Source organism: Acipenser ruthenus, chromosome 5 (genome assembly GCF_902713425.1).
Source record: "Acipenser ruthenus chromosome 5, fAciRut3.2 maternal haplotype, whole genome shotgun sequence".
Taxonomy (NCBI): domain Eukaryota; kingdom Metazoa; phylum Chordata; class Actinopteri; order Acipenseriformes; family Acipenseridae; genus Acipenser; species Acipenser ruthenus.
Window position 1 is genome coordinate 33,564,798 of NC_081193.1, and position 22,328 is coordinate 33,587,125.

At 36.3% G+C, this 22,328-nt stretch overlaps 1 protein-coding gene and 1 long non-coding RNA gene across 6 annotated transcripts in view; one reads left to right on the top strand and one right to left on the bottom strand.

The window, feature by feature from the left end:
* The window catches only part of LOC117402992 (mediator of RNA polymerase II transcription subunit 23-like), a 32,580-nt gene extending 14,988 nt beyond the window's left edge, over positions 1 to 17,592 (bottom strand). Inside the window, exons 1-16 of one of the 4 annotated variants that reach the window (XM_034004781.3) lie at positions 17,334 to 17,592; positions 16,604 to 16,635; positions 16,102 to 16,189; positions 15,686 to 15,810; positions 14,950 to 15,061; positions 14,502 to 14,600; positions 13,322 to 13,423; positions 12,197 to 12,266; positions 11,757 to 11,869; positions 11,071 to 11,166; positions 10,441 to 10,458; positions 5,635 to 5,835; positions 4,890 to 5,033; positions 4,407 to 4,552; positions 3,322 to 3,567; positions 3,052 to 3,194 (exon numbers count right to left, since the gene is read on the bottom strand). In XM_034004781.3, the coding sequence (XP_033860672.2) occupies positions 3,052 to 3,194; positions 3,322 to 3,567; positions 4,407 to 4,552; positions 4,890 to 5,033; positions 5,635 to 5,835; positions 10,441 to 10,458; positions 11,071 to 11,166; positions 11,757 to 11,869; positions 12,197 to 12,266; positions 13,322 to 13,423; positions 14,502 to 14,600; positions 14,950 to 15,061; positions 15,686 to 15,810; positions 16,102 to 16,189; positions 16,604 to 16,635; positions 17,334 to 17,372 (1,774 nt within the window). In that variant the 5' untranslated portion in view covers positions 17,373 to 17,592. Of the gene's footprint in view, positions 1 to 3,051; positions 3,195 to 3,321; positions 3,568 to 4,406; positions 4,553 to 4,889; positions 5,034 to 5,634; positions 5,836 to 10,440; positions 10,459 to 11,070; positions 11,167 to 11,756; positions 11,870 to 12,196; positions 12,267 to 13,321; positions 13,424 to 14,501; positions 14,601 to 14,949; positions 15,062 to 15,685; positions 15,811 to 16,101; positions 16,190 to 16,603; positions 16,636 to 16,793; positions 16,872 to 17,333 lie in introns of those variants that run through there. The other 3 variants (XM_059024058.1, XM_034004782.3, XM_059024059.1) reach the window with 3 other exon arrangements.
* LOC131737121 (uncharacterized) lies at positions 17,094 to 20,188 on the top strand. Of its 2 annotated transcripts, none has more exons than XR_009328698.1 (3): positions 17,094 to 17,180; positions 18,660 to 18,718; positions 19,403 to 20,188. It is a non-coding gene; the product is annotated as an uncharacterized LOC131737121 (long non-coding RNA). The 2 variants fall into 2 exon arrangements; XR_009328699.1 differs by lacking the exon at positions 17,094 to 17,180 and adding an exon at positions 17,518 to 17,584.
* Positions 20,189 to 22,328: the final 2,140 nt, after the last annotated feature.

A 22,328-nucleotide genomic window follows, 5' to 3' on the forward strand; every position in this document is an offset into this window, starting at 1 on the left:
CAGAGAAACTGATAATTTTGCAGTGGTCTCTTAATTTTTTCCAGAGCTGTGTATATATATATATATATATATATATATATATATATATATATATATATATATATATATATATATATATATATATATATATATATAAATAATTGTACAAGAATGAGTTTAATTCGAATTGAATAAAAAACAAAACATCTAACAGCGCTTACAGTGACCTCTGAGTTTAAGTTTTCACCATCCAAGCTGATGACGAGGTAAACAGACAGCCCCTGTTTTATCCTCTGCTGTGTTGGCACTGAACTCTGCTGGAAAAAAAGGGATGTGAAGGACTGCTATGCTTTAAGTAGTTCAGCTTGGTTTGTCTGTCGGGACTGTACTATAAAATAACACATGCTGGATTGAGGTTGCAGTCTCTTCAGGGGTGTCATGTACAAAGGCAGAGTTGCGCGTTTCTTTCTTTATTTTTTGAGCAGGGGTAGAAAAAAAATACCTCTACGTTTCTTTATTGAGAGCAGCGTTTATTCGAGGACGGCGTCTATTAAAAAGCTGATATCTGAGTGAGGCGTTAATTTGAGGGCGGCATTAATTCGAAGTAATACGGTATATATCAAAATATATGCTCAATATCATTCCGCAAGAAGTGAAAAACAAACAAAAAAATCGATATGCAGCCCAACTACATAAAAAATGCTCGTGGAAGCACGCTTTTATTGCATGGAGGTTTTACTTAACGTATTTATCAATCTAGTTATGATGAAGCTCTATGGGAACAGTGAAAAAAAACTATAGTCTTCTGCAATCAGATCTGTGGTGAACCCTGCTCTGACTGTGTCCTGTGTCCGTCCCTGGTAAGTGACACTTTTGTGAACTTCGCAGTCTTACGGGAATTGTTGTTCAGCGCAGTGATGTCGTAGCGTGGTTATGTGCAGTCGCTGTAATGTCCCTCGCGGTAATGTCGGCGCGGTTTTGGAATTGCTTCATGTAACCCCTTATATGCAACTATTTAATTAATGAGGTTTCTATTTTACCATGTAAACTACAGTTTAATAGTTTTAGAATATATTTTTAAAAGCGCTGAAGCAAAAACAGTTTATCAGCATTGTAAGTAATTTTTTTTTTCATTTTAATATTTTCGATAAACTCTTATTTCTAGTCTGAGGTCAGAGGGGAAAAAAAAAAATTTAACCACTGAATTTCTGTTGATAAAGCACATCTCCATATTCTGCATCCACTTCCTCCAACATCTAAACTGCTGGTGATTCAGTGATTTTGATCAGATGAAATTTACCATTTTAAATCACTGCTTGCAGCACCCCATTTAGCCCAATGGATTTTGCACACAGCTGCTCCTGATGCAAAATGCATTCGCACAAGTCAGTACTCTTTGTATGACCATGAAGGCTCTGCATGCTAGCCAATTCTTGCGTCACTTCAAAATTTTCATTAATGCCCCTTAAGAAATCCAAAGCGCTGCACAGTATCACATATGTTAGTGCTCTCATCAAGAGCCATAAAAAACAGAAAAATCTTTAGTTTTTTTACAGACCTGTTGTGAAATGTCCCGGGACATGTCTTCACTGCGACAAGTTAGCGTGTTTCTTGAAAGGCTGATGTTAGAGAACAGATCTTTCTTTGTTGGGCATACATTTTCAGCAGCCAATGTTAGGCACTGTTTTACAAATTCACCCGTGGCGAATGGTTTACCGCTCTTGCAAATTAATTCTGAAATTCCATAGCACACACGGGTGACATTTTCCGGTATTTGATAACCTCTTGTAAGCACATCTTGTTGGGCACAAACTTGTTTAGTTTGTTGGCTTTCTCTTTTCGTGCAATGTCGGTGTATTTGGAGTATGACGATGCATGTTTTGTTTCATAATGTCATCTCACTTTGTACTCCTTCATTTCAACAATGGCATATTAGACAAACAGCTCTTTCTTTAACTGATGTAAAAAAAAAATAACTCAATCTGTCTTGAAATTGCCTCTTTCCTGTACTCCACTTTCACTCTACAGGCCAGCCATGCAGCTACCTCAGAGCTACAGCATCAGAGGACCATGCAGCTCTGGGACGCTTGCAGGCAGGCCCGCAGGTGCCCGGCCAGTCTAGAGGGGTCACTGGTGCACGGTGAGCCAAGGACACCCTGGCCGACCTAAGCCCTCCCCACCCTGGGCGGCGCTCGGCCAATTGTGCGCCGCCCCCTGGGAACTCCCGTCCACGGCCGGCAGTGGAATCGCCTGGACCCGAACCGGCAACCTCCAGGCTATAGGCCTGAGCTCCACGCAGAGTACCTTTACTAGATGCGCCACTCGGGAGCCCCACTTTCTTTTTTTGACCCACAATCCATTTTGAAACAACTGTACATCTCTCTAACAACAATGCACAATCTTCCTTACACTCTGAGAACACGTGATCATAGCTTCCAGGGCGAATCTATTTGCAGTAGATGTCGGGTGGGGTTGATATAATTTAAGTAACTTAAAACAAAGTTTCACTTTTATTAAATATTTAAAAAAAAAAAAAAAACTTTTTGTCATATACTTTCAAACTGGAAACTAAACCAATTGTATTTTTGAATGTGCTTCTGTGGGGCAAACCAAGTATGGCTTGCGGGCCACAGTTTGGGCATCCCTGATATATATAAATATATATAAAGAAAAAGACGAAAGGCATCTAGGATTAATCTAGGAAGATCAACCCTTTCCAATCTGCGTCAGACACATCTAAAATCAGAGAGAAATAACTACTGTACAGTACTGAATCACCTTGCTCCCAGCTACACCGATAAACCACTGGAAAACTATTTTATCTGCATCATTAATTTGCAGTTCCCATTATAAATTTTAAATGACTACTTCTATGGATTAGCCTACCAGATGAAATTGAGTGAGCCTGAATTTTCTTCCAAGGTAATTTTAAGTAGAACTGCTTAAGTTCCATTCAAGTTGCTTGTTTTGCTATTTCCCGCCAGTAGGTTAAAATTTGCAATAGCTTCATATATTTTTCACAATTGTATTATGGCTAATAAAAGAAAAGAAAAAAAATAAATCACAACTTACTAATAAAACCTTTGATCCCCAGGGATTCGATTTCCATGTAAACCAACAGCCGGCTGTATGTTTCCACCAGTGCAGGAGCCAGGGCAATGCTGGACTTAGCATGGGCCAATTTGATGACTCTTGTGGCTATACTGTGTATAAGACTAAAGGGAAGAACAACAACATACTTGATACTGTGTTACTGAGGGTTTTACTTTTTATATACAGATCTATTTCCATAAATAAATATAAAAAAATCATTTCAATGTGAATCAAAGATGGTCTGCATACCTCATTTTGGCATGCACGGTCAGTGAATCCAGCAGGCTCATTGGCAGAGGGGAAATTGATCCAGATGCCATGCAGTTTGTCCCAGGAAGAGGGATCCTCATGTTGCCATTTCCATAGATGGTCTCTACCAGAACCCCCATAGGCAATGTGAAGCACTCAGAGTTAGTGGAGTAAGCATTACACAGAAGAGCAATCTTGTAGTCTGTCATCTGAAGGCTCTTATTTCTGAGACTTTGCTGTAAAAATCTAGGTTAAAACAAGAAACAAATGTTAAAAAAAGTGACAAAAGCTACTACAGAGTTCATATATTTTTCAAAAATGTCCTCTACGATATAATGTCCAATGTTATCAAGGGAGACACAAGATTTCTTATCACATCCATAATGTAACTTCTTCCAAACCAAAACTAAAAGATTGCCCAATGAGGCATTAGACCACATAATTTAGACACAAACAGTATTCTCATTGTAAAACACACACATAAAAATGCTACTGTATGATTAATTACTAAATTGTGTACATATTCTCTCTATGGTGTAGAACATGCATTTATCTAATGTAATTGGGCAGAGTTTTCATATTGTCAGCCCAAACTCCAATGGCTCAGTCCATTCAGTACTTCAGGAAGCATAAAAAGCATCCCCCTCACCTACTTCTACAACTTTACTGCCTTGAACTATATACAGTATTTGCCAATATATTTTCTACAACCAAGAATGGTATTCATGCATGAAGCAGATATAAAAATGCTTTATTTTTAACCTTGTTATGCGATTGAAATGCGCTATTGTAACTAATGTATTCTTCTTCTTGTTTAGTGTCCCTTTGTATATCATTTTGTGTGCTTCAGTCAACAAATCCTTTAGGGTAACACATATATCTGGAGGTTAGCTCTACTGAGGACACAAGGGTACTTAATGAAAAAGAAAATGCCTGCGCACGGCCTAATTGAACACTAAAAATCATACCAGCCACACTATAGTGCACAAACTGAATACAGCAAGTACTGCCATGACTCACAAATAAAGAAGCCCTTATGATAATAGTATGGCTTTGATTTAAACTACTGTAATGGATAGACTTACTCGTGGTGAAGCTTAAGAGAGTGAGGAATTGGTATCTGAAGTTTGGAGTTGTCATTCTGGGCCTTCCTATTGAGATGAATCCAGATACAAGTCATGGCAAAGGCATGCGTGGATTGGGGCTTGTTAATGTCAGGCACTGGAATGCACTGAAATGAAAAAGGACACAAAACAAATGTAAATTACTTCACTGTCCAAACCCCTTGAAATCTCAACCTTTACTCAAACCAACAGACCAAAAATATATCCTCATGAATGTCAGTAAACTGTGATTTTTCAAAGTATTTTTTATTACTTCTTATTGCATGGACTATATCTACATAATTGTATTTTCTTCTCCTTTTAAAGTACTACCTACTTAAACATTTTAAAAGTGAATTTTAAATAACTGTGAAATCCTTAAAGAGTAAAGGGACGTGTAACGCTACATTTTTCGGAACCCCGCTACTTACTCTTTAATGTCGTGGGAGTAGATTAACTTCTTACCTCTTTCTCTGGGTATAAAAGATCAAAAAGTTTCATGACAGGAAGAAAGTCTGCCAATGCATTCTTCTGGATGCTGCCAGAAATAAACTGCAGAAGTACCCACATCAGGTGGTCCCTGCCTTTAATGAGACCTCGACCAGCCAACTGTAAAACAGCAACAGCAAAAATCGTGTCACATTATACAGTTCTTCCAAACCTCTCCTAATGTATAGTACAAATAGTCAGTATTTAATTTCTAATCCATTGGCAGGCTCAGGTCCTATTAGTATCAAATAATGCTGTAGTAATAAAATATCGCTAATACTCAGTGAGAAAAGGTATGTTGACCGCAGACATCATGAAGACAGCTTCATCTAAGCTTAAGCTGCATGGGTCTTTTAGCTGGGACCAAATTGGAATCTGCAATATTATGATTTTGTAATTACCATAAGGCTTTTGAGAGTTATTGGGGACTCAGAACCATAAAGGTAAAGTAAAAATAATGTATGTACAGTATACAGTTTAATTAGAGTTCTGGCTCTGATGTATAGGCAGCACAACAAAACGTGAATGAAACAAATACCATTCCATTTAGCACTGGCAATTCATTTAAATCCAGCGGTACCCTATATTGATTTTTTTTTAAATATATATACAAAAAAAACACAACACTGGGTGATGCGGATTGATGATGAATCAATCCAGTTCTTTGCTCCGACATGCTACACAGGATACAGCATTCCATTACCTATTTATTTAAATCTACCTTTTGATGTAGGGACAGAACCATGTGTGGAAAGCTGGCAAACTGAAATAGCACAAAGAAGATGAGCTGGCTGGAGAGGTGTTGCCAGAGCAGCTGGCTGGTTCCTCCATCATCAAACTGCTCCTCGGTTTCCGAGCGCTCCATAGCGTACACCACCAGGTCAACCAGCTGGTCCTCAAGCACTGGGCAGCGCTGTTTGTGCTGCAAAACAAGAACCACATACTGTATTCCAATAGCCTTATAGGAGTGGTAACCAAGCCTTTAGAATTGATTTTCTTACCTCTTGTTGGCATCAACAATATTATCACTTTCCCCATTATCATGGGGCTGAAGATCTGTTTTTGTTCTTTGTACATGCATAGCCCCAATTAAAGTCAAATTCAACAGGAAGTAAAGAACATAAGGTATTCATCTAAAAAATTAACAGTGATAATGTTGCCAATAATACAGTTTTATAAGCCTTGGTTGTCACTCCTTTAACAGAGAGGGACATTTACTAAATATTACGGGAAAACAATAAAAATGCATGAAATGAAGACAGAACCACTCATAGCCAAAACAAAACACTGGATCTAAGAAAGCTGCACTATATTAGTATTATTAAGTCTGCTCCTTTTTTTCCCTAACATAATACGAGTCCTGTAGGGTTTTACAGTGTGCATATTTAAGGAGAACATAACACTATTATGTTTTTCACCTGTTCAGATCACCTGAATATATATTTTTACCAGTACCTAAAAAATATTATTTCCTTATTGTTAAAATGATATAATTGGTATTTACCACTTTAAAGCACCAGTATCAATAAGGAATAAACAAACTGAATTCCACATCTTTTAGTTGAGAATAACGTTCATGACTTAAGAAATCCAAACAGTCAAGCTTTACTAGCCTTTGCTTTCAATAGTATTGCTTAGATGTGTAGATTCAGTTCTCTTTCTTAAGGAGGGAAAATAATGCCCTCTTATGGTAAAGTGTTGTACAGCAGAAAGATTTAGTAAGCAACTGCGGCTTTTCTTTATTAGTAAAGAACAACATGAAAAATTATTTTACCTAAAATGTTAAATATGCATACTTATATTAGAGCCTAGAATATGCTGCAGCTTTTCACTGATTTTAAAATAGCGACAAGTGTCCCTTATATAGATTAGAAACAAAACAAATAAATCTGAATATGGTAGAAAACCAATAAAAAAAGAAAAAGCAATCTGTAAGATACTGATACGTTACTATCTTCATTGTGAAGGTTAGTTTATTGGATTTAAGGCATATTAAGTGGGGAAAAAAACTTTTGTAACCAATTACTCAGATTTGCATGCCACTGCCCAGTTATGGGTTTTAATACTTTTTTTTTTTTTTTTTTTTTAATCTATAAATCACTACGATTGTACTTTTGTGAGGCTTCATAAACAAAATGAGATACTGGAATATTAGATAATAGAAATTATTTCCATGAGTACTGCACTTTGTGCCACTTAATGCCATGTTAATGGTTCATAATACTGTAATAGTTTTAGTTAATTAATTGAAGCTTGAAGGAACAAAAAAAAAAAAAAGGTCCCTTTTTGAACATCTAATTTTATTGCATGGGATTAATTACATAATAAAAACATGGCAAAGGGTATAATCACTAATTTAGGAAAATAACCACATTTCTAGTATTATCTACAGGTTAATTAAATCTATACATTTGTCACAATATTATTCACATAAATAGCAATACCCCTAACATTTAAAATACAAAGCGCTGCATTTACCCCAAATAACTAGCTAATATAATACAAGGTCTCCCAAACACACTCAAAGTTGTTTGTTTCTCATTCAGAAACATTAACATGAATTTATCTGTAAGAGTTAAAGACTGGAGTAAACGCTTTGAAAATATGGCCCACAGTATTTTATCCAATTCATGTCCTTTATAACTCCACTGGTTTTGCTCCTTAACCCTCCTTAAACTAATTTGTTTTTTTCTAAATGTTAGCATTTGCTATAATTCAGCAATAATGAAATTCACATAATTCCCAACTTGTCCAATTGGCTTAATCCAATATTCTAACCTCAAAAAAGAAACACGGATTGTGTTTTCTTTAGCATGCTTTCAAAACAAAACAATTTTTTTCTTTTAAAAAAAAAACAGATGAATCACGATAAATATTTCCATAAACACGATGTGTACGAGCCAACCAAAGTACATCCCACAAGTAATTGATTGACAGCAGTGAGAATTCTTTACAGAATGAAAAAAAACAAACAGTTGGCAGCACAGCACAACAGTCAAGTCTACCACCTACTCCAGTGTGCAAAAAGTAGTCGATTCAGGGCCTGAAATTAACATATTCCTCTACATTAAAATAGGTTTCTTTCTATAGACATTGAGGCTGCGCATCAGATTCTACTGTTTTGTGTTTGTATGTTGTCTCTGAAATGCTGTTTGGAAGCAAAATGCAACACAAAAATATAAATTAATGGATGAAATGAAATATAATATATATATATATATATATATATATATATATATATATATATATATATATATATAAAATCTACAGCTAGGGAATAAAAAAACAGCATTTTGCCTCTATATGCTGGCATTTCACTATTGTATATACAGATCTTCAGAGTAAAATGAAGATTCTCTGCTACCAATACATTGGTGTTGCTGTTTTGTGTCACAATAGGTGTATTATTATGTTCTAGACATGATTTTGTTGTAGGAGGGCAGTGTAAGGTTATAGCTCTATAGGTTTGGTGACCAGTTAAATTCTGGTTTCACTGTAATTAAACCTGTACCACAAACCAGGCTATGAAACATTTCACCAAAAGAGACTTGTGCAAAACATGAGGCCATGATAATTCTATTATCTTTAAAGTTCACAGAGCTTACAAAATAATGTTAGTAAATCGTACCAATATACTTAATATACATTGCCATCACTTTGTAAATATCACATTCTGAACGAGGCACACATTATGGTAAACATGGATTTGATGATGATGACAATGTTATTTATTTAAATAAAAAAAAAAAATGCTGTTTGCCTTAGTGCTGAACTTTCAATAATAAAAAAAAAGAATGCAGTCCACATTGTTACTGTGATTCATAGAAAAAGTAGCAAAGAGCACCTGTAGAACTCCTCTGTTTGTATCCTGGGACACTATCACCCTTCATGTAAATGTGCTTTATTTTGCTCTTATCTGCCCCTATTTTACTGCATTTAATCCTGTACTTCAGAATACTGTAATCTGCCAAGTGTTTAACCTGCAGTACTTTGTATTTAATCATATCCTGATGTAACTATCACTATTTAATCATACCCTGATGTAACTATCACTATTATCTGCTGTATTATTGAATTGTGGTTTGTCACACTTATACTGTGCTTGAACAAAAGTTATTGTATTACCTGTATTGTAACACTTGAAATGTATTTGCTTACGATTGTAAGTCGCCCTGGATAAGGGCGTCTGCTAAGAAATAAATAATAATAATAATAATAATAATAATTACTAATAGAGCATGGGTGACATGTTTCTGGGAGCTAAAGATCCTATAAAAGGAAAAATCTGAATTAGGCTTATTTTATTTTTTACTCTTCCAGAACATAACTAAACACGTATTAAATATAATACTAACATTACACATCATAATAAATACGATTAAACTTAATTTAGCCATGTGAAGAAGGTTGAAGTTCAAACATTACAGCTAATTATTAAAATAGTGATAAAGCAATAAATCATGCAACATTAACAATAATTGTATTCTTCAGAGTCAGGGCATCACTGTAACTAACCTTTTCCTTTTTGCAAACCGAGTTGAACATCCAATAACTAATATAGAAGGTATTGCTTATTACAAAAGCAGGCAGTGGGAAGAAGTTTTACACAGCAGACTATACATGCGATATGAATCGGAGATGTGTCAGTGTTCAATAGAAAGACACGTAGAAATCCTTCATAAACCAAGATTTGCCTTCTTGCATCACTTAAGTCCAACCCATTCAGTCCAGAAGTTTGCACAATAGGTACATATCATATTCATGTACTGGATATTATTATATTATGTTTTGCAATATGAAAAACTGGAGGACTCAAGTGAAGAAAATGCTATTGTTTTACAACCTTTCATCATAGTTAAATGAGATGTTCTTTAACATGTGTGTTTCAACAGAAATTCACTGACTTGCTTACTTGCTATGATAACACTTGTTTTGTAATGAATATGTTGTTCATGTAATTGTACAGCAATGGCCAAAAGTTTGTATCACCTCGATTTTTAGGATGGAGACTAAATGATATCGCAAAAGTGTACCGTAAGTCATAATAGTACTACAGATTTTTCAATTTGTCAGTTTTTCATTAAGTATATGGAAAACTACAAACCAGTATGTAATTCGATATGTTAACATAACATTATTCAGGTTTCAGTGGACTTTATGAAGCAAAACTAGTTAATTCTATAGGCCGATGCAACACTTTTGGCAATCGCTGTAGATATATTATACATCACATTCACATCTTGCAGCATTTCATATGAACAGTATTAATACATATATTTTAATTATTACAATGTAGTTTTCTTTGTTGAGAATTGGGTAGTGTTTTTTTTTTTCTAAAGCAGCAAAAAGTTATTAGCCAGGCCAACCTTTGTCTTTATCAACAGTCTCCTGCAGTTAATGGCCGAGTGCCCCTCACTGCTACAGTAATGTCAAACCCCCAAGGTGTTTACAATCTAGACTGAATCAGTGGCTACCAAGCAGCCAGCATCTAGTACGTCACAATACAACAGTAAGATTGTGAACATACCTGAGCAATGTTCAAGGTCTAGAGCATTGGAGGATGGGCAGGACAAGACAGGACAGAACAAAAAGAAAGAAAGAAAGAAAACAAGAAAAGACAAAACAGTGACTATGAGGACAGCCTCATGTCGTCTCCCCCCCTCCCCCCCAAAATAGTCAGAGCAAGCTCCACAAAGGAAAAAAAGAAAGAAAATAGCAACTATATTACAATCCCCATCAGGCTAATTATATAGTGATAAAAATGTACGCAGTCTCCAAAGCATGACAAATCTGCAGAGAGAAATGAGAATTGAAAAACAAAAAGGTTTTTGTTTCTGGTCTTTATGTGCTGGTTAGAGTTTTTGTATGTTTTTCAGCTAAGCAACTGGAATCATGTCAGAGCTGGAGTGGCAGGGAGTATACTGTAGGCTGGCCTTAAAGCAATGCAAACAAAAAATAATTCCATATTTTTTTTCTTTAAAAAAATCTGTATTTATATGTTACAAAAAAAGGTTCTCAAGCAAGATTTTGATTGTAAACTCTTGTAAAATACAATGTCACAAAGTATCTAATGTTATTTCCTTAGCCACAACAAAAGAAAAGAGAACAGAACAGTGTAGATACTTTTGGGGAAAGCTCTTGAGGTTGTGTAGAGTACCTGTTTGTTGAGACCTAGCATGTTGCAGACCATATCTCTTGAATATGGCTGTTCCAGCACATATCTTAACAAACCCGTTTGTGGCTCAAAGAGATCCTGGAATAAAACACAACAAAGCGTACTTAAGTAACTATATTCAGGCAGTGTGGGCAGCAGTGTGGAGTAGTGGTTAGGGCTCTGGACTCTTGACCAGAGGGTCGTGGGTTCAATCCCAGGTGGGGGACACTGCTGCTGTACCCTTGAGCAAGGTACTTTACCTAGATTGCTCCAGTAAAAACCCAACTGTATAAATGGGTAATTGCATGTAAAAATAATGTGTAAAAAAAAAATGTAATTGTATGTAAAAATAATGTGATATCATGTAACAATTGTAAGTCGCCCTGGATAAGGGTGTCTGCTAAGAAAGAAAGAAATAAATAATAATAATACTACTAATATATTCGTAACACTACGTGGCATGGTGGAAAACTACAACATACTTATTAGTTATATCAATGTTAATATAAATTACTTCATACTAATGGAAAACTGTGTTTTTGCTTTTACTCAACTACACAGCTAGTATAAACATGTCTTACTTTTAAAACTATGCTAACTAAATCTATACTGTACATGTCTTCTGATATGTTTGATGTAATAATGCTATACTGAAGGTTGCTGAAGGACAATATTAAAAATGTACTTACCTTATCATAAGGCAGAAGCCCTCTCAGAGGGAAACGAAGAGTCGTTGGATCTAATTTCCATGAATTACAGATTGCACCAGAGTTGTTTACCACAGGTAACAGACTACATCTCCCTAAACATTAAAGAAGATTAATGAATAAAGAAAATCTGAGTTGAATAAATATTTCTAACTGTCTTTCTAGGAAATGGACACAAGATCTACATTTGAAAGGGTCTCAGGGCTAATTAATATATGAAGTATTTTAAATTTGTGCTGTCACCTACAAATTTGTAGGAGTCTAGTTTGCTAGAGGGTACACCTAAAGCCATCATTGCTTTTTAGTTACAATCTTTGAATAGCATACACGATATCCAAGTCAATGTAACAGAGGAGTATCACTGTTTATTGCCTTTATTGAATATGAAATAGTTAGACTAAATGTTAAGATTGTGGTCTTACCGCAAATGGAGTTAATTCTTGCAGTTGCTCTAAAGCTGTCAACAAAATCTGATATAAGGTTTCCCAGCAACTATAAAAACAAGTTCAACAGTTTGTTTATCAAAGCTCAATTTAACTGTGATAAACAATGCAAAAAAAAAAAAATGTTTACCAGCAGGTGTCACCACACACTTATAACACAAAAGACAATGACAAAACACTCATAGGAATGTTTGTCTCAATATATTATGTTTGGTATAAACTTGTACAGAAAAAAGTTTCCCTTTAGTACTACTGTGTACCAAAAGGTTCCAACAGCTGAAACTTTAGTTTATCTACCTAAGGTCACACAAAACATTTAGAGGCTAAGGCTCGATTTGAACCTCCATTAACCCTTTGCGGTCCTATGTCGGACCTGGTCCGACATTGCAATTATTCCTATCAGGTCCAATGTCGGACCCTGTCCGACATCATCAAAAAAGACGCAAAAAACAGGTTTTTAGTCGTTTTTTCTCCGGAAAAAAAAGGGAAAACCATTCAATAGCCGAGTGGGAGCGACAGGAGCCGGAAAAAAAATAAATAAATAAAAAGGGCGTATCTCATGAATAGTCCTACTTGCCCCTGGCATCAGGATAATGGAGGCCATAAGGAAACAAGCTGGCTGTGACTGCATCAGCGCTCAGAGAATATCACGGACATTTGCAGAGCTTTTTTTCAGATGTTATAGTAATAAAATAATGACTTGGATCACATTATTGAGGCGTTTGGTGATAAAACGAGTGATCAGGAGATGATTGATTGGTATGTACGACTATTATTATTATTATTTATTTCTTAGCATATGTGAAAGCTACAGTGAACGAAAGGGTGGGGCGGGGCTGGAGATGCCTAGTGAGTGCTTTGTTGATATGCAGGGCCTTTTAAATCCATTTGACTGTGGAAAAAAAATACTTTTAAACAGTGCGTCTAAAATTAACTGCGCGTGTGAAAATAAATTGGACCTGACGCGCACTTAATAAATTGACTGCAAAGGGTTAAGTCCTCAGTATAAGCTGATAGACTCTGATATATTACAGGGCATTCTAAAGAAATATGATGACAAGAAATGTAGATGCAAGTGATGATCTGTAAAGTTCTATCACTTACCCAGTGTGACAGTTTTCCTTCAGGATAGAGCTTTCTGATCTCTGTAATAGCAAAATAGGCTGGCAAAAGACAAGCATTTCTATCCAGGATGTACTCAACAACCTTAAAGAGAAAGGGTAAAAAAATAATAAAAAACACATCACAATATTTAAAGACACACTTTTTGTTTTGTTTTGTTTTGTTTTTGGTCAAACTGAATACCTATGTGATATTTTCTTTAGTCGTTGCCAATTAGTTTTTATTATTTTTTCCCCAATTTGAAATGCCCAGTTATTTTTTAGGCTCAGCTCACCGCTACCACCTCTGCGCTGACTCGGGAGGGGCGAAGATGAACACACGCTGTCCTCCGAAGCGTGTGCCGTCAGCCGCCCGCTTCTTTACACTCTGCAGACTCACTGTGCAGCCGCCTCAGAGCCACAGCCGTGGTGAGCCGTGTTGAGCCGAGGACACCCTGGCCGACCTAACCTTCCCTCCCCCCCGGACGACGCTCGGCCAATTGAGCGCCGCCCCCTGGAGCTCCCGTCCACGGTTGGCTGTGGAATAGCCTGGACTCGAACCGGCGACGTCCAGGCTATAGAGCGCATCCTGCACTCTAGCGAGTGCTTTTACTGAATGTGCCACTCGGGAACCCCTTTCTTTGCATAGGCCCTATTGAACTACTTACACACCTCTGGTTGGTGAGGAACCATCCATTCTTCATTAATCGAATATTGAGAAGTCTCAGTTTAGAAGTACAGTGCTACCTCAATACTTAGCAATCAGACCAAAAATATAGGAATAATGGAAAGAGTGAATTACTGAAGGGCCCTTACAAAGTATATTACATTTACAATTTACTAACATGATGAACTAACTGAATTATCAAATCATGAAATAATGAGGGAGCACTACATTACCACTCTCGACATTTCTTCCTTAACTGTATAACAGCTTGTACCACTAATGAAATGTAGGAATTATTTATGTCCCATTCAAAACACTGTTGTGATTCCACCTGCTCTACCTATACAAAAACATTCAGCTTTTAAGTTAACCAGAAATAAATAGAATGGTATATTGACAAATTGGAAAAACATCTGTTTCAAGGATTTGCAACTAGATGTTTTAAACATACAATTCTTGTCTGTACAAACAGACCATAAATAGTACAGGCCCTCTAATGTTAATAATGATGTCTTACTTCTCGAGCTGCTAGAAGCTGCTGCACAACAGCAGAGCTCACTGTTTTGGGAATAGATTGAATCTTCTCCAACAAGGCTTTTAAAAGATCACGAACCCCCTAAATAAAAGAAAGGGAAAAACTAAATGTTAATGAAACTGCTTTTGATTTCCTGAACTTAATAATTCTGTGTGAAACCTATAAATATTTTAGTATAACATGAACATATGTCAAATGTCTAGATATTTAATCCTACACAGAACAATTAAGTAGATAATTGTAATCAATTGTTCGTCACGCTTGGGAAGCTGTGAATTCATTTTAGGCTATCAGCAAAATTATTCTCATGGCAACGTCTGTTGATTCCCTTTGGCAGCATGCCATGTTTTATTATGTTTTGTATAAAACACAAATTACAACAGCATTTACAGCAATAGACTCTCTATAATCACTTTAAATCAAAGAATACCTTATAATCAACACCACCAATTATTTTCCGAATTAGTCTAAATGTCAAGGCCCACAGCTGTGTTCTTTCCCACTCCAGATTGTCAGAGTTGATCAGAGCCTCACACACCATCCTGAACAAGAAAGAAAATAAGCAAGTCAGCAACATTCATACCCATCATGGCTGTAAATATAAGATTAGAGCCATCAGTAACAAGAAAAAGTGCCATGAAGAAAAGAAAAAAAGAAGCTTACCATAACCTACTGTACATCCACTTATTCACATGGAAAAATGTAAGTTTGACATACCCGTACACCTCCACATTAAGGTTCTCTCAATAACTTGTGCTAGAGAATGTGCAAACCATTTCTTCTCAAATTTAGTAAGCACTTCTCTTGATGTATTGCCTCTAAACACTTATGTAAGTGACCAGTGCCTGGACTTGTTCAGAAATAGTACATAAATACAGACTCTAGAGTAGAATAGCCAACAATGCAAAGCTCTCCGCACATGTTCAAGTGGGGAAAGTACTGTTGTACACATTGTTCAATGCAGGCACTTGCACCCACTATAATGGCCCTTGTGAAGTCACCGAGATGCTTCTGCATTGCCATTATTGTTGCTGAATAACTGAACTCTCACATAGTTTATCGATCAAGTCACATCATCACATACAATTTCAGTCAGTGTAGCATTACTTAGGAATATGAAAATGTGCCCACCTTTACCAAACAAATCAAACAAGGTGTTTCCTTACCTTGGTGGCAAGAGGCCTGTTTCCACAGCCATTGCCAGGCAGTCGTAAAGGAAGGATATTCTTTTCGGACTATGCTGGCCATGAATGAATCGAACTATCCACTGCACGCACTGGTCGTGGGATTCCTAAAAACACATATTTCAGTTTAGTGATTTGGGAAAAACTACAGCAGGGACTTGTCTCAAACAACAACTAGGTTCACTGCTATAGTATGTCCACATACTGTATATCAAACAACCATCAAATACATTTGTAACCCTGGATGGCAGGGCTTAAAGATTGAATAAGCACAATCCAGGGTACCTCTGAAGTACATACTATAAGTATTGTCAATCTGAGTGAATCAGAATCAATACCATTTTATCCATAACCTATTGGCTAAATAAAAAATATGAACAGAAGACTTGATTTCTCACCTGAGGAAGAGTGCTCCAGTACTGTCGAAATGCTCCAAGACAACTGATCAGCTTTGTCCTCTCATCTTCAGGTGTGTCCATGAACAAGCTATGATAATTTAAATCAATATGTACAACACATAAGTACTAATTAAAAACAGCTTAAATGTAACAACTATATAAATGACTTGCTGTTATTAGCCCTTATTTTAATTCACTATTTTATTACACAGAATTCAACAGAAACATACTTTCTGCAGATATCTACATTTTGCTAATCTTCTCCACAGTATAGTTAATGTAGTCTAAATGTGTTACAAACAGATTTCTGCAATAATGCGCTTACACGACATGAAACTAGCTTTTGCATTTCTATGAAAATGACAGTGTGATAAATGCATACCTGTCTATGGACAAGTACAGCTCTAAATTGTGGCTGCCCATCTCCACTCTTAAACTCTTATCACCCTGCCAATTTCTAACACAAACTGCTAGACCCAGGAACTAGTCAGTATACACTTACCCAGCAAAGGCCTCCTCTATGATCTCCGTTTTCTAGGGGGAGGGAGTATAAATAATAAAAAATTAAATAATGCAATAGACCCTTACAGTGCATTGTGTAAGCTACATTACCCCCTTCATTATGTTACCAAAAATATATTACCATTTTTTCTATATATGTTGGCTATAACAACTAAAAAGATATGACATACCAGTATATCGGTACTGAAGACAACACACATATGGAGTAAAAACGTTAATAGGCAACTTTTACTGTTTGAATACTTCGAATAGGTAAGATTTAGCATACGATGTCATATTATTTGTAATATGTAGCTTCCCCCCCAAACAGCGGTATTTTAAAAGTAGTAGACTTCACTTTTCGCGATATGCCCCACCCCCACAACAAATTAAATTAATACACACAGTACTAGGAAACGTCACACTACGGCCAGACAATCACATCTGTTGAGTGATGTTTGATGTAGCAAACATTGATTGGTAGTGCTACACCAATTAAAGTACGTTTTTATATATTTGTATTTATTTTTGTGTTACATTATAGTTGTTACTTCTGAATTTAGCCTGTTACTGTAAGGGTAAGTTTATTTTTATGACACCTGCTAATTAACCAAGTGTTATAAAATATATGTAAACTATCTTTTCCCCATTAGAACATAATGTAATTAACATGCAGAGAATCTTTACTTTATCACTGTTGTACCACATTTGAGAACAAAAGGATTACTCACAACCACCTCCTCAAATATGCTTTGCAACTGGGTTTCCATTGAAATAGCTATTGTCCCGTCAGCAAAATAATAAATAAAATAAAAAAAGAAATGTCTGAGTATTCGTTAAAATGTTAAAATTAAATAAAAAATACTTCCATACAAAGTAATCACATTTTCCTTTCTCTCTTGCATCTCTGTTTATGTCTAGCTACTGCGTACAGGAAGACGTTGCTTGGATCTAAACATTCCGAACTGAAACTACACTATGGGTAAATAGGTTCCGCGAGTCTCTGTCTTGCTTTTAGAACAGTCCCTTTATTATTATTATTATTATTATTATTATTATTATTATTATTATTATTAGTCGTAGTAGTCGTCGTAGTTATATTTAATTACACGTTAGGGGACTACTAAAAAAGTCGATTTTGCATCCTCAAGAAGAGGATGCTAACAAGGACTACATTTAGTACATTTAACAATAACGACAAAAAACAACACGTTAAAAGGTACTGAAAATGAAATATTTAGAGAAAGGGAACCACACTGGTTATTAGTCGTAGTAGTCGTAGTCATAGTATTATTGTTGTTGTAAGTGTTTATTTAAAAATAAAAAAATAAAAAACACTAGTCTCAATAGGCCTATAACATACTTTCAAATATGTACATAGTGAAGGTAGTTCACAAAGCATTTACCAATGTGTGAAGTAAAGTTATAAACCAAAAAACAAAAATATTGATGCCAAAAAGTTTCAAATAAATAGCATTGTAAAGAGCAACTGCATGCACATTAGTTGTTACTATTTATGTAATGTTAACTTTTTTTTTTTTAATGGCGCAAAGCAGTGCAGGGACACTTATTTGATCTTGTCGTCACAGACCATGCCCCACTCAAGTAAAGAAGGACAGCAATGCCCGGGTAACTCGGTGGTATCTGGTGTTGCAGCCCTTCATGTACCACATGGTACACCATGCAGATTATTTTTCCCGGGAGGTGGGAGTAATGGGAGAGATAGATTCAGCCGGGTGTTCCTTCGGCTCCACTGAGCAGTGGGATATGTGACAGAAATATGAGTTTTGGTTGTAAATCTCCCTCCCGACGTGAGGGCGCTAAGCAGCGAAAGGGAAAGGCTTTGGTCGGGCTGGCCTGACAGTTATTTCCCTGGGCTGGGAAGTCGTTCAGACTGGAAGGCGGCGAGACTCTGTTGCAGGAACGTATTGACCTGGAAGGGAAACGATGTAGCAGCTGCAGACAGTAGAGACAGCTGTAGTCGTTTACCAAGGGGTTATGCGTAATGTCATAAAAGGGCCGGAGAATCGTAAATCTTGTCCTTTGCTTGGTTTCAGAGCGCATACGGAACTGGAAGGACTGGGAGAGATTCCCTTGTGAACTGTGAAATAAAATTGTGAGTGTTTTGTTTGTTTGTAGCACTCTTAGTAATTGTCTTTTGTTTTGTGAATTCACTAGGCAGCTAACACGTCTCCAGAGCTGTCGCCTTGGGCCAGCACTACCCGGAACAACAACACCACGGTCACTGTTTGTTTGTTATCACCCACCTCGAGCACTACTGCTCGCACACGGCCTGGTGATTGTGTCTAGTATCATTATGGGGCGGATAACGTGTTATTATTTGTTTGTTTTGCAAATCATTATTATCATTTTTCTGCCGAGCTTTACACATTGGTGTGTATTGCCGGAGGATTATTGTTTGGTCGCCAGACCGGGATTTATATATAAAAAAAGACCCCTTTCCAAACCGGATTACAGTTTCCTTTTGTGATTATTCCTGCACTGTGTACAATCAGCTTCTCCTCAAGTGCTCCTCATTTATTATTATTATTTTTTTTTAAATTTAGAATCTCAAATTTGTACCCCCAATTTTCTCCTAATTTGGAATGCCCAATTTTTATTATTACTTTCCATCTTCACTGCTGCGATTCCCCACACAGCTCAGGGACCTGAGGCTCAGTGGGTGTCCTCCGATCCCACGAGCCAATCAGCGTCTTTTTACACCCATGTGATAGTCATGATGACAGTGTGATAAGATTTATAACACTTTCAAAGTTTATATTCTTTTTTCATGTTGCAGGTCTCAGTGTCAGGTGATATAGCAAAGAAAGAAGCTCTGTTGGATTCAAAAGAACATAATGGTGGAGTCTCCGAAATGACAGATGACCATAAAACGAGAGGAGAAATACTCTTAACTTCCCAATGAATACAGCGGAAGAACCATCATGGTCATAAAGTGTTTCATATAGCCCTGAATTGCTTGCCCAATATTATTATTATTTGTTTATTTAGCAGACGCCTTTATCCAAGGCGAATTACAGAGACTAGGGTGTGTGAACTATGCATCAGCTGCAGAGTCACTTACAATTACGTCTCACCCAAAAGACGGAGCACAAGGAGGTTAAGTGACTTGCTCAGGGTCACACAGTGGCTGAGGTGGGATTTGAACTGGGGACCTCCTGGTTACAAGCCCTTTTCTTTAACCACTGGACCACACAGCCTCCAATAACACTATAGAGGACAATTACCTTGAATGTGTGAAAAATACAGAGAATCATCTCCTTGAACCTTGGACATCCCTGAACAACATTCTAAGTACAGAAATGTAGGGAACTCTTAACGGCATCCTCAATTTGGCAAACAGTAAAAATATCCTGAGTATTGAAATGTCGTATGACCCTGTACAGCACTAGGTGTACATCACCAGTTATAACTATATTTTTTACTAAATGATGTATGATACAGCATGAATGTTCACAGAACATTCTAGTTATTCCACCAATGAGAATGGCCAATGAAGTGAAATGGGTTGTTTATGGTTGTACTCATGAGTGTAATAAACAGAGAACTCAATGTACCATCATGGAGGAGGGTTTGTTATTTATATATTTTTTTAAACTCTTTTTTTGTTTTTTAAATCAGTTTTTTTTTTATTTAAATCGATTTTTTTTCAAATTATGGAAAATGTAATAGTACCATAAATGCATCTCTACCTCCAAATACTGTAAATGTAACACTCTTAGGATGTTGCAAATGGTGGTTTGTGAATAGTTACATACCAAACCAAATTACTAATAAAATCTTAAATGAATACATAAATAAAACAAATTATTTATCATTGTGGCATCCTCTTAAGTGTGTACTATAATATGTTTTACCTTATAGAAAGACTTTCTGGAGTTTCATCACAGCTATTATTATTATTATATCATTCACATAATTATTGCATAGTCATGTTAACTACATTTTAATGTGAATAAGAATGAAATTAACTAGGTATTGCATCAACACAGTCTTGTCTTTTACACTCAGAATGATACATCCTTTATCAGACTTTCAGTGTCAAGTTTTCAATGATATATATATATATATATATATATATATATATATATATATATATATATATATATATATATAGTGTGTGTGTGTGTATACAGTTGCAGACATAGGTATTGACATCCTGTATATGAAATAAGGTTATTCCCCAATGTATTGTATCATAAATATTGTTTGTTAAACTATACTTAGTAGTCAATGAAATATTTCAGTGGTGGCTGGTGTGGTTGGGGCTGACAGCAGTTTAAGGGGATTTCCAAATATTCCCCCCTTTAAACACATTTTAAACTGTCAGATATCACTTAAAACAGGGAGGTACCGATTTAAAAACGTGTCCGCTGCTCTTTCCTTTCTGTGACATTGCTTGCTAGATATTGATAGCAGCGTCCTTTTTTCCGACTGACTGTATAACTCACTTGAACAAAGAACATCTTCTCCCTTAATTAAAATTATTCGCTTGCCAACATCTGACCTTGAGAACCAGGTGCATCCATGTTTGCTATCTCTTACTGATTCAGAGGCCTATTCCAGGCTTCAGGAATTCGGGATGGCCTGTCTTTCTCCCAAAACTTATCAGATGTTACAAGCTACACTGTTACAAACGTATTGCTTTATTTATTATGCCAGAACATTACACCAAAGTTTAACCTTTTAAATACTCTTATGGTCCTACACTGCAGCTAACTTGACTGCAGGAAAAATAAATAAACTTAACAATTTAATAAACTGCCATTCACTAAAATAGCTCTCAGATTGTGCTAATGAAAATATCTACAATATATGACAATGTGCTTGCTGTGGTGTATTTAATATAAAAAATAGCATAACTAGCACTCGGCAATTTAAACTTTTTTTACTAAAAAATAAATGGGAACATGTAATCATAAGAGCTGTCTGTGTTACATGCTGTCAGATCATGACTTGATATAACACTGAGCATGGGAGCTGCAGCCTGCTGTTTCCCATATTACAACTGTACACAATTAAAGATGCGGTCACCAATTCCACACACATTCTTGTCTTGTATTGCAGGGGCCTTGATGCTCAAAGTCAATTGTTCTTCTTGTTGATCCTGCCTTGCTGTGAGCAGTACTGAAATAAAACACCTTCATTGCACTAATGGAATACTTTGTCAGAAACTACAAGCAGACCACTACTAGTCTAGCACATGCTTAAACCATCCAAAATTGCACCAGAATGCACAATTTTAATCATTTTTTTCAAAAATGTCCCAGTGGGAGGGGAAACACCCCCGTCCCACACTCCCCCATCAGCAATACGCGACACAATGAGATCAGTGACTCCTACTGCCTTGTAAGTGCCACATACATTAAAACTAATTGGTTTTAAGGATGCTGCTGGCCAGGGCTGCAGTTAGTTTGCTCTGACACAAGCTATGTGATTAATTTACTCTCCATTATTATGTAATATGCGATATGTATGTTTGCATGCAAAATATTAGAAAGTAATAAACTCATAAGAATTATAAGTATAACTATGGTATCAGAGATAGGCTGTTACTTGCAGAGAAAATGACTCTCTACTAACTTAAGCCTAGTACAGAGTTTTATAAGCCCTTTTTACAAACATCTCTTCAGACAGGTACAGCCAATTTCAGACACAGTAATAAAAATTACCCTTTATTATTATTATTATTATTATTATTATTA